Consider the following 12,550-nt stretch of genomic DNA (forward strand, 5'->3'; position numbering starts at 1 on the left):
ACAAATGTCATATAAGCCCATGAGAGTCAAAAGTGAAGTTGCGGCTGGACATTGTGGGTCAGTGTCTGGGGAAAATGTCACAACCTGCCTGTTGCTAAAGTTGCCATTACATCAGCGGCCCTGCAAATACTTCTAGGGAGATACTTTTTGGACAGCATGTTAAATCCTACATCCTTATAATTAGAACAATCCTCTTTATGTATAACATTTTTAAAATTAATTTATAATAAGTGGGAAGTGTTCTGGGGGAAACAAATGTATGTCTTAATAACTTATTTAATAACATTAAAATGGGCAGCTGTACTACTAAAACATCTTTTAGAGAATGGGAAGAAGTGGACATTTAAATAGAAAATTGCCAGCCTTATATAAACACAGTATATATAAAATGCTGCATGCTAATGCTAAAAAAAACCCCCAAACATATTAACATGATTGTTAGCATGACCACATATTAAAACTTCAACCCATTATTACTGTTATTAAGTCAGAATCTTAAAAACAGTAAAATTAAGTAGAGTTCCCCACTTTGAAGACTGCATGGAGAAATTGTTCAACAATTATACGACATTTCTCCAAAAAAACAAACAAAAAAAAAAAAGCCATAGCAAAGCAAATCTACTTTAAAAGTGCTTTTATTTTGAGGTTAATTACTGTTCACTCCACAAACCACTTTATTAGGAACACATGTTAATTGCTTGTAAAATGAAATATTTATCAGCCAATCAATGTAGGCCTGATCAAGATGACCTGCTGAAGCATCAAAATGGGGGAAGAAAGGCATTTAAAGCAAATCTGAATGTGGCATGTTTCTTGGTACTAATTGGCTAGTCTGAATATTTCAGAAACTGCTGATCTGCTCAGATTTTCCTGTATAACTATCTTGAGGGTTTAAAGAGAATGGTCTAAAAGTAGAAAATATCCAGTGAATGTCAGTTCTCTGAGTGTAAATGCCTTGTTGATGCTATAGGTCAGAGAAGGACTGACAGGGAGACAAATAACCACTCATTACAACTATAGTATGCATAAGAGCATCTCTGAATGCACAACATGTCATTCTGAGGGTTTCTTTTTTGGTATTTAGTGTTGATCAGCTGATCTGTTACCAGTCCAACACAAACAATATTTCATAACAGCATAGAGCGTATGGAAATGATCAAATATTTTAAAGCTGGCAAAAAAGTTTTCTTGAAAATGAAAATCAGCTGACTGGTCAAATGTACCTCTTGAGCAAAACAGACTTAATTCGATTTGGTGGTTAAACTGAGGCGTGTGGGCAGAATATCATGAGCAGGGCAGACAAACACACAACAGTCTGCCTAAAATACAAGATTCGTTTTAGAAAAGGCTGCTTCAAAAGCTTGACCCCTTGCAGTCTGACTTCTGACTGTGAAAAAATAAAAGATAAACTAATAATGTGTTTATCTGTTAAGCTGCATTTCTTTCATTAAAGCGTTTTGCTGAAACTTCTTTTATGAGCACTAGCACTGCAGTGTTTGGACTTACACGATAATGCCAGTTTAGGCAAGATAATGTGGTAGATTATTTTTTTGTTTGTTTAGTTTAGTTTTTGTTTAGTTTTTGGCAGGCGGGCGGGGGGGTGTCTTTGTTCCATAGCTTTTTTTTTCCAGTATTACACATATGCTTTATGATGGTCATGGCAATTTTTTACTTAGATGCCAAAGTAATGAGTAAGGCCAAACTCAGAATTTTAGGCAACTATAAATAAAACACACCCTAATCACTGCTCACTTTCTTAGGAACACCTGTAAGTATCTAAGCAGCCAATCACATAGCCAACACCAACTCCGTGTATTTAGGCATGTAGACATGGTCACGATGACCTGCTGTAGTTCAAACTGGGCATCAGAAAAAGGACAAATGTGATTTAAATGACTGTGCTTGATGGTGCCAGACAGACTGGTCTGAGTATTTCAGAAACTGAAATAATCTTCTGCTTTCCCACAAAAGCAGAATGGGTCCAAAAAAGAGAAACTATCCAACGAGCAGCAGTTCTCTTGGAGAAAATGTCATGTTGATAGCAGATGTCAGAGAAGACTGAACAGACTGCTAGAAAGGCAACCGTAACTCAAATAACCAGTCGTAACACCCAAGGTATCCAGAAGAGCATCTCTGAATCACAACAAACCCTGAAGCAGATGGTCTACAGCAGCAGAAGACCACACCAGGTGCCACTCTTGTCACCCTAGAACAGGATAGATTCATCCTATTTTGTGTCAACATTTCAGACTATAATGATGTGGGGTTCATTTTCTGGGCACACTTTGAGCCCCTTAGTACCAAATGAGGACTGTTTAAACACCACAGTCTACCTAAATAGTGTTGCAGATTATGTCCATCCCTTAATGACCACATCTTCAGAGAGCTGATTCCTGCTGGATAACACATGTCACAACACTCAGATCACCAAAAGCTGCTTTTTTGAATGTGACACTGAGTTCAGTGCAGTTAAGTGGCCTCCACAGTCACCAGATCGCAATCCAATAGAGCAGCTTTGCGATGTTGTAAGATTGCATGAAGGATGTAAGACTGTGTGATGCTATCATCTTGTTGATTTTGTGCCACAAAGACTTAAGGCCTTTCTGAAGGCAAAAGCAAGTCTAACCTAATGTTAGCAAGCTGTGCCTAATAAAGTGTCTGGTCAACATATATAGGAAGGTCTTCAGAAAAGCTGTAGTAGCCTTTGTTATATACTGTTATACACTCCACTCATTCAGGATTTCAATTTATTTTCTCACCAACCTGTAGCGTATGTGTTTGCTGAGCAGCTCTTGTTGGAGATGCAGCATTGCTCACTCAAAACAAAACATGTTTGTAAGTGCAATATAGCATAGGTATAATTGTTTCTGCCAGAAACTGCAGACATAAAACAAGATGAAAATCATTAGCTAATGCAAAAATAGATTTCAAGACACAGAGCATGCTAAAGGGGAATGAGGCCTTAAAGGAACCAGCTGAGTCACTTACACCTATAACAAGTGCATGAAATAATATATTCCAGCTCTAAACGGTTTGCTTATTTTGACTGAGGTGAGGTTTTATTGTTGTGGGACTTTAAACAGATTAGTCTCAGCCAATGCTGGAGATAGGAAGAAAAAACCCTCCCTTGTTTACCCCACATTTTAACTTTCATAAAAAGATTAAACTTGTTAATGCTCTTCTGAAAAAGAATTAGGACCAGACTGATTGGTCTGATTGGCCTACTGGACACTGAATCTCTCTGCTATTATTTGTTGTGGACTGACCTTTGTTACTGCCCGTGCTGGACAGACGGTTTAATACTGCTGTTGGCAAACAGTCCCGGCTGCATAGTTGTCCATCAGTTTTAAGATTTCAGCAAAACAATCCATCTTCAGTATTTACAGTTTATAATTGGTTCTCTAATGTTTTTACATTTTATTTAGAACTTTCCTTTCATAATTTCTTATTATGATGTGGTGTCATAAATCCTTGTTTTTGTCTCTAGATGATTATTTTAGGAAAATCCCATCATTTGTGTCTGTGGTTTTTTTGATCAGATCCAATTTTATTTTTATTAAATTTGTATCAATTTGAAAAGAAAACATCTTCATTCACAACAATGAAGTGAGATTTTTCCTCTTGCAAAGCTTTTTGATTATTAAACATATGCTCTAAATCTTCCTTTAAACTTCTAAAGCTAAAAGGCATTAAATATGTGCACTAATTTTGCTTCATATTGTAATAGAAGCAGTGACGTCCTCTCTTCACCTCAGTGAAAAAGCAGTATGATATGTCACCAAGGTGGATAAAATGAGACCTTGGGAAAGCTTAGAGCAGAGAAACTTCTGCAAACCCATGACAGGCATTCATGTTGATTTGATCAAACTCTTTGAGACACTGGTGCTGTTATGTGAACCTTAGTACAAAGTTAATAAGCTCACTTAATTAGAGTCACAACTTTGGATAAGTGAAAACAGCTGATGTTTTCTCCACTGATTACAGCAGCCTAGCTGTTGAGGCCTAATGCTACATAATGTAATAAAAGTGCAGGGGGTCTCCGTGAGTCAGCTTGCATGTGTGTACATGTCCTCTTCATCTACCTGTGCATTTTGTGCTATCATAAAGGACTATGTATAAAATTCAGACCTAACAGATGACTCAAGTTTTATGTCTGAACGGAATTTATTGCACTGTATAAAATTTTTTTTTTTAACACAGCTATTTTTTTTAAATCTTTGCACTGCACAGTTGCACCGTATATGTTACAGAACTGCAGAAAATGTGATTAACTGTAAATCAGTATACTATAAACATGGCTGCAGCTTGCTTTTGGGGAAAACACACAGAGACAGCAACTGTAATATATCGCATTAAGCATGTTGTTCTACAGAGGTAATCATCTTATCACAGTTAGTAAATATTTGATTAATTTGACACCAATTTTGTACTTTAAATAGGAATTTCAGATATATTTTAAGACGGTTATAGTTACTGGATCTTATCAGTAAAACCTAGAATTTAGAAGGCACTTTTTTATGCTCTGACCCATTACATTGCGATCCCGTTATGTAACAAAACGTTCTGAAGGTAAAACTCACATTTCCATTTAAAAAAAGGGAAATTTGCAGAGGAACGTGGCAAAGTGTTACAGTGTTATGGTTTGTTCAACTGTCCAAGTGCACAAAGTAGACCTTTGTCATTGAGTTTAGCAGATTTGCAGCTTTTCATTAAGAATAAGAAGTCTTGGCTAGTTCACAATGAACAGTTTCCCAGTGTTTCTTTAACTGAGCCTGGTAGGTCTGGACCTTTGAGAAACAGTGCAGAGAGTGTCAAAGTTAGAGTCTGATGTTAAGAGTTAGTTTGCTGATCACATGCCCAGATCACAACTTGTGACCAGGGAAATGTACATATGAATCTCATGCAACATGGTTTATTGATTAGTAGCTGCTTAAATTAGAACCAGCTGACTGAAAAAAACAGATTACATGAATTTAACTGGAACTTTCAATTTGTATTTTCTTTTTTCCCCCTTTTTTCCCCCTTCTTTTTGTTTATTAGCTGCATCTGGTGCTGAAAATAAGTTAAACACTGCAATCTATAAAAAGCCTGAATATCTTTGGGAAAATATCTAAAAATAAAAACTGTCCACAAAAATAAAGATCCATAAGTCTAATGCACATGCTTTTTAATCTTATGTGATGTTTCTTAATATCACCATCTGTCTCAAAAGGTAATAACAGAAATTTGTTAAAACAATAATGTAAGCTGCATATGTTTACATATGACTTGGAGAAGTATAAAGCTTAGTCTTTAGTTAGTTGCTCGTTTTGTGCTGGTTGTGTGTATGTGTTTGTTTGTTTTTGTTTTTGTGTTTTTTTGGAAACTTAATGAGCTTTGCTGGAGCAGATTAAAGTACTGTTGTATCTGTGGCCCTGAGACCTGATTGTTTTATCACTGACATCTGCTGGATATAATAAATACTTCAACATATTGCATAGACTTTGAGGCATGTTGCACAGACAATGTGGCAAAAGTGAATCTCTGGCAGAAGTTCACCTCTAATTGATATGTTTTTCCTTTGGTGTACATCATTCTTTCTACATACTTGAACCAAAAGAAACGTGCAGCTCAGCCATCACTGTTTATACCACAGTGTCACCAACACTAGCCTGTCCTCAGGCGCAGGGGGAAGAGTTCAATAGAAATAAAAGTAGTTCCTACATAAAACTGCCCTCGGGGTTTCTAGAAAGAGATATTGCAGCTGGGGCTTTCAGAGCTTTTTCTTGTTTTTTGTTTTTTTAGCTTTGAGCACTACCAAGTTAAGTGCCATTAGTATCACATTCAGTATTAGACTTCTCTCAAGGTTAGAGATCCAAAACAGAAAAATGTGTAAGAAGAAATGTGTTTCATGGGTGAAGTCGCCTTTTAAGTACAAACACAAGATATATGAAAAAGAACTTATTGTTATGCAGAAAAAACAAATTTAAAAAAGTCAATACTTTTAATATTCCTTTTCCAGAGGGTTCCCAAGGTATTCTCCAGCTAGACAAGATCCTCTTCCCAGGTGGGCTTGCCTGGAGCACATGCAAAGGAAGGCCTCCAGGAGGCATCCAAACCACCTCAAAGTGGCTCGTTTTAAGATGCAAGATGTCTGAGCAACCAGTGGGTCTCAGAATTTATTCCAGGGGTTCTGTGATGGTTGAAGGGGGAGTAAAGCGGGCCAGAAAAATGTCACAAAAAAGCATAGGTCTCCAAGTCTCCGTAACACTGCTGAAGAGACTGTTATTCTTACGATAAATAATACAATTTCAGAAAAATTTTCATAATAATAATACATTTTATTTAAAAGCACCTTTCAAGACACCCAAGGACACTTAACAATAGAATAAAACACATAATAGAACAATTACAATGAAGAACAATAAAAGCAAAAAGCACAAGATAAAATAAACAAACAATAAATTCACAGTGAATATGCAGATTTGAACAGATGGGTTTTGAGTTGATTTCAACTGGGGGAGAGAACCAGTGCTTCTAATATCTGGGGGGTGAGAGTTCCACAGCCTGGGAGCAGAGCAGCTGAAAGCTCTGCTTCCCGTGAGGGTGTGGCAGAAAGAAGGCACAGCAAGCTGGATAGAAGAAGAAGATTGAAGTGAGTGAGCAGAAGAGGTAGTGCTTAACAGATCATCCCTTCCCTCTAACTGGACAAACTGAGCATAACCATGTCAGCAAAACCACTAGAAGAACCACTAAATCCCAAGCATTCTGGGGCTTTTTCATTAAAGTTGTGTATAATCTTTGTTTTACTTGTTTTTTTTATGTGTTTTTTTTTTACTTTCTTGGCTCTACATGAAATATCAGATCATTTTACACTTATTGACTGTGAATTTTTGTCAAGTAAAAAACATTTGATCTGGTATATTGAAAATAGCTCTCTGCACCACCCAGATAGATGCTGCATGCCTCTCTAACTCTGTTTGCTGAGCCATCCCTCTGATGCACTCCTTTCTAATCCTGTCCATCCCGGTCTGTCTTCAGCTCTGCTCCTCCACCTCCAGCTCCACCTTCTGTCTTTTTGTTAGTGCCACCGTCACAAACCATACATCACAGCAGGTCTCACTAGCATCTTGTAAAACTTCCCTTTCACTCTTGTATAGAGATAAATGAAATAAAGTGGTCAATATTTCCGTTGCTCAAAGTTGTAGGTGACAGTTAAACTATAAAAACAAAGTTCAGGTTCTAATTTGAGATGTTCTGACTGAACGATTTATTTTTGTTGCCATCTAGGGGTCGATCCTTTGGTCTTTTGCTTTGTTGTGATTTGAACAGACAATTGACCAACAAATGCATGTGTTAGAATTTGCTTCTTGTCATCGACCACAAAAAATGAACCAGGTTTCTTAGTCTTTAAGGATTTTCTAGGATTTTGTGTGAAGGTTTAATTCTGGAATCCTGTTTTGGCGTCTTCTTCTAATGATGTTGAGCTTTAGCTTCTTTTTTAAAATTTGAGTTCTGTTTCCTGTGTGGTTTTTGGAAGTTCTTCTTTTGGGGTTTTTAGTTCCCACAGTGTTTCCCTTGTCTATGTTTCCCCTCCATATTCTTCCACCTTCTGTGTTATCATGTTTAGTGTCTAGTATCAGCTGTCTTCTGCTTAAATTTAACAGTTTGCTTTTTAATTTTCCTTCCCCCTTTGTGAAGTAAAGGATGTTGTGATTGTGTTTCACTTGTGTCTTTTTCCTCTTCTGTCTGTTATTCCCCATTTAGTCCACAGTCTATATATAGTCCAGTCTTCCTCTTTCTCCTTGTCTTTCTTTAATTGTCCTTCCTGTGCTGTGTTGGGGTAATCTTTTTGCCCTTTGTTTAGCTTTCTTTTATTCCTTTTTTAGTCAATACCCAGTTTCTCTTTATGTACTACATTTGTGTCCTCTCTCCATTAGCCCATGACACCAGGTCTTAAGAAGGCGAGTGAGAAATGTGCTAAAAACAGAAACGGTGAAAGAGAACACTACTGCTGGTTGTGGTTTAGTGGGGAATTTTTAACTTCACATGGTTTCATTTATGCTTTTGTCTTAAGAGTAAAGTGTCAGTTATGCTTATACAGCTATAGGGCACACGTTGGCCTTCAAAAAAAATCCCCCGTGAGAAACAATCCCAGTGACTCAGAAACTCAGTAGGCCGATGGAAATTACTGCTCATGCACATGCAGCCTATGCACCGAATGATCTATTCAGCTTGAGTTTCTTTTTCTGGCTGCATGACTGAAAATCACTTGATGGTTGGTGGCTTCACACTTAGATTGTGTTTCATGAAACAGGAAAGGATGTAGAAGTATTAACTAAAAAAGGCAGTGTTTCATGTCTTCTTCTTTTTCTTTTTTTTTTAGACTTGAGTTTTTATCATATAAGAACATTTTGGTCCCACCCCTCTGGAAGATAAGCTATCTCAAATACTTCCTCTTTATTTTTTTTAACATGTCGTGTGTCCAAAGTCAGTGACCTCTATCCCTGATGTTATCTTATATGTGCTTTGTCAAGGCCTCAGCACAGCCATTTACCCCCTTCATTGCCATTTCTGTTGATAGAAAACAACACCCGAGAACGCTATTTTTTTTTAAAAAAGCAGTGCGGTAAAGGTGATGATAACAGAGGTGAAATGTAAGCACGAGTGTTTCATTTTTATGTTAAATCGTTAACAAGCATGGCTTTGTCATACTGTACGTCACCTCACGTCTCCACGTGACACGAGAGGAATGCAGAAAGTTTTGTTTTTAAAAACCTTTCCTCATAAGCAGGTCTATCAGAGATGATGGTTAACAGTTTTAAAAAATCACTTGCTCTTAAAGCAGCCATCGCTCTACTAACTGGACTGAACTCCCATTTTCATGATCGCCTTTAACTACAGAGGACAAGGAAGTATCTGAAACTCATCTACGGCTAACTAAGAACAATACAAGTAAGATATAATAATTCTATAATCATAGCTTCATAGGTTTTATATTCTTTAGGTTTGCTCAGGGGGCCTTTTTAGTGCAAATGTTGTCAGCACAGCATCATGATATAAGACATTAAACTGTTAGTGAGTTTATACTGCATCTGATAGAAAGGGCGAATTTGTCTTGATGAATCATATGATGTGTGATTTACTACTGATTTAAAGAAAAGGGCCAGTACTGGCAAAATCATACAGCTATGTCCATGTACTTTACACTGTTAATGTTTACAGAAAGTATTCACATCCCAATAAGGCTTTTTCAGTGCTCAGAATAATAGATATGTTTCAATAATGTAAAATTTGTATTATCTATTGTAAAAATCATTTAAATCCAACCAGACTTCCTTGTGACTGAGTTCATGTCTGCTTTGTATGATGGTGATCAGTAACATGATTTGCTTTTCTTCTGTTGTTTTTGTTGAGTTAAGCTTAACATAATTTTAATATTATTATTTTTGTTTTTGGGGGGTGGGGCTTTTCAGGAAAGTAGGAAATGAGAGTGTTAAAGTTCCTCAAGTCCAAATCAAACCTGAGCTGCTGCATTCAGCCTTGAGGCTCATGTTTACCTGATCTGCTTGGGAGCTAAACCGTCACCAAAGCTTAAAACACTTTAATTCAAAGTATTGCAACAAAGAAAAAATCCAACAGCTTCTCTGTTTGAGAACTTGTTTGGCAAGTCTTTGACAGACTACACGTCCTAGTGGATCAGGAGAATTCATCTAAGATTACTCGATACTGGAGATGTAGAAAATGTGCCACGGTGCTATGCACTGATTACAAAACCTTTGTGTTTTATTTTGTAAGATGAGCTTAACAGAATAAAAGCTTTACAGTCATTAGCTGGGAAACAGCTTTCTCTTGGTGTTTTTCTGTTTTAGCTTGTAAAACAGGAAGCATTTATGTCTTCAGCAGGGATGTTACAGCCAATTCAGGGTAAAAAGGTCAGGCGGTGGCGGTCGGTTCAGCAGTAAGATGTTTAGTTGTAATCAATTAAACCAAGTTTGAGGAGTAAATATTTATTTTAATTTCAATTTGAAATGTTTTTATTCATTTACTTTGGAAAAATAAAAACTAAAAGCAGCTGCAAAGCTTACTGTTTATTTATTTTAATTTACACAACGCACTGCACGTACTCACGAACCCACAGATGATAATAATCTCCTCAGCTTCATAACGCTGGGGGTTTGTTTTTTTACTTTAAGACACTCACTTCTCCCATCGTCATCATTTTGAACTGCTGCAGACTGCTTTTTTCTGAAAAAGCAGTCTGCTCACACACACAGACACACACCTAGCTGTTCAACATAGTTTAATTTCAACTTTAGTAGCCAAAGAGCCAAATACCTCCCTTAGAAGCTGAAGACTGGCCTCAAACATGACTACAAACGAAGAATATGGTTGCTCATTGCCTCTAAAAGTTGCTAAACACTAAATATATTGTATGTGATGCTTTTTTTTTCAAGTCACGGATAAACCTTTTCTCCCAGATGAGTAAATCTACCTTTTTTCTGTTTCCTTCCAGCCATGAGAGACAGACTGGGACACCTGCATCAGGTACAGACTGACACTGAGGGTTTCAGTACAGTGCAGCTAGATAACCTATCAGATCATGAAGCAACAGCTGGAGATAATGAGCTGGATGATGTCCTGAAGGAGGCCCAGCTGATACGTCTGGAAATCCAGCAGATCCAAAATGACATCAGAGATCTGAAGGACGTAAACTATCAGGCTTTGAATAAGACTTCAGACTCCATTGTGATAAAACGGGACTCCAACGCAATCGGGGCAGATATTAAACGCAGAGGTGAAGCTGTGTTGCAGAGGCTGCATATGCTAAATAACCTCAGAGGTGAACTGGAGGTCCAGCGCGGCAGTTTGGACCCCACAGTGCGCATTGCTCGAACACAGTACCACTGCCTGAGCAACGCTCTGCGGGAGGTGATGTTCAGCTACAATGACACAGAGATGAACCACAGGGAAGCCTGTAAAAAGCAGATCCAGAGACAGATGGAGATAGTGGGTAAGGAGGTTAGCATGGAGGAGCTGGAGGAGATGATGGAGGGTGAAGAATTGACTGTGTTCAGCATCCAGATACAAGGGAAATCTACCCGGTCTGCACTAATGCAGATAGAGAGCCGGCACCGTGAGTTGCAGGAGCTGGAGAAGAGAATCGCGGGGATCCAGGAACTGTTCCTAGATGTGGCTGTCCTCATGGAGGAGCAGGGAACAGGAGTGGAAAACATCCAGAAAAATGTTCAAAATGTTGGTGTGATCATTCTGGAAAGCAGGGTCTATTTGGATAATGCCATTAAATCTGATAAAAACAACCCCTTCAAGAAGCTGTTTTGCGCCTGCTTTCCATGTTATCACAATTAGGTCTTATGAAGCTTTTATTGATTCTGAAATATGGTGAAACTTTTAATGAATCGCACTGGCTTCCAGGATACACCCACAGATGGGAGCACAGTAGATGGCGCCACTAATAGAAAGGTTTGAACACTGATGGTGATGAAGCCAAGTTGCGCTGGTCATCATAAAACAAGACCCACCAATTGGCCGACTCTCCGTTTCTCTGGGAAGAGCTCCACTTCCTGCAAGCCTGAATTGTATAGGTGCTTAAAAATAGATCTATAGTAAAATATTTATTTAAGGCATTTATCTGTAAAAGCAAAGTGCAATTGCTAATGTAAAGACTCATAGAACTGTTAATATTTAACCTTAAATACTTAAGTTAGGTGATTTTAGATTGTTATTTTAGGTATATTTAGACTTTATGTGATTTTATGTGAAATTGTAATGCGGCCTTTATTGATGGAAGTATAAAAGTTTAGCCATTAACAGGCTGGTATGCCTGTAACCATTAATGATTTCTGTTCAAATGTTGATAAAGCCTTTGCTCATGTAACTGTATGATACCAGCCAAAGGACAGTGTCAGCAGTCTGGATATCAGCCTATACTAAGTCTGTGTGACTTGTCCCCCTTAAGTAAAATAATAATTTTAAAAAAAACCCTTGTGTAACTATCGCTTCTTCATTTCAGCTTGATCTTTATCATCTGTAATTTGACATTGCGAGAACTTCAGCTTTTTAAATACTCTGATACATTTTCACTTTTTCAACACAGGACTGTTGCAGCTGACTAAATGGAGCAAATGGCCATAGCACTTTTTCTGTTCCTACATATAAAGCAATTATGAAGGCTTTTCCTTGCCCAACTACCAAAGAAAATTGCTTATTACAGGTTACAAGACTCCCAGTGTTGTAACGCCCCCCTCCCCCCTCCCCCTTTCTCTCAGAAATGTAAATTTTAATACTCGTTGTATATTTTTAGACCTGATCATTAAAACCACATGTAAAAATATTGGGGTTGCACTTTCCACTTGTGTCAAACACTTGTTCCTGAACACTAAATGTGTTTTATGTCGAGGCTTTCCTTCCGTTTTCAAGGTTAGTGTTGAACTTCTAATCGCGTTTTTATGTTAGTATAATAAGATGAATTTCTTTTTTCGTGCTTCTTGTATTCTTTTCTATCTTCACAGCGAAGAATTTAAGCTAAAATGAAAATGACTGAGATTCG

The 12,550-nt window shown here is 37.7% G+C and overlaps 1 protein-coding gene across 1 annotated transcript; it reads left to right on the top strand.

The window, feature by feature from the left end:
- Window positions 1-8,765: 8,765 nt before the first annotated feature.
- On the top strand, window positions 8,766-12,480 carry LOC102300199 (syntaxin-11). The gene is made up of 2 exons (XM_005926088.2): window positions 8,766-8,934; window positions 10,496-12,480. The coding sequence occupies exon 2, from the start codon at window positions 10,498-10,500 to the stop codon at window positions 11,347-11,349; it is 852 nt and encodes a 283-aa protein (XP_005926150.1). The 5' UTR covers window positions 8,766-8,934; window positions 10,496-10,497; the 3' UTR covers window positions 11,350-12,480.
- Window positions 12,481-12,550: the final 70 nt, after the last annotated feature.

The sequence above is a fragment of the Haplochromis burtoni genome, unplaced genomic scaffold (assembly GCF_018398535.1).
Source record: "Haplochromis burtoni strain Fernald_Lab_line unplaced genomic scaffold, NCSU_Asbu1 Contig_85, whole genome shotgun sequence".
In the NCBI taxonomy this organism is placed as follows: Eukaryota; Metazoa; Chordata; class Actinopteri; order Cichliformes; family Cichlidae; genus Haplochromis; species Haplochromis burtoni.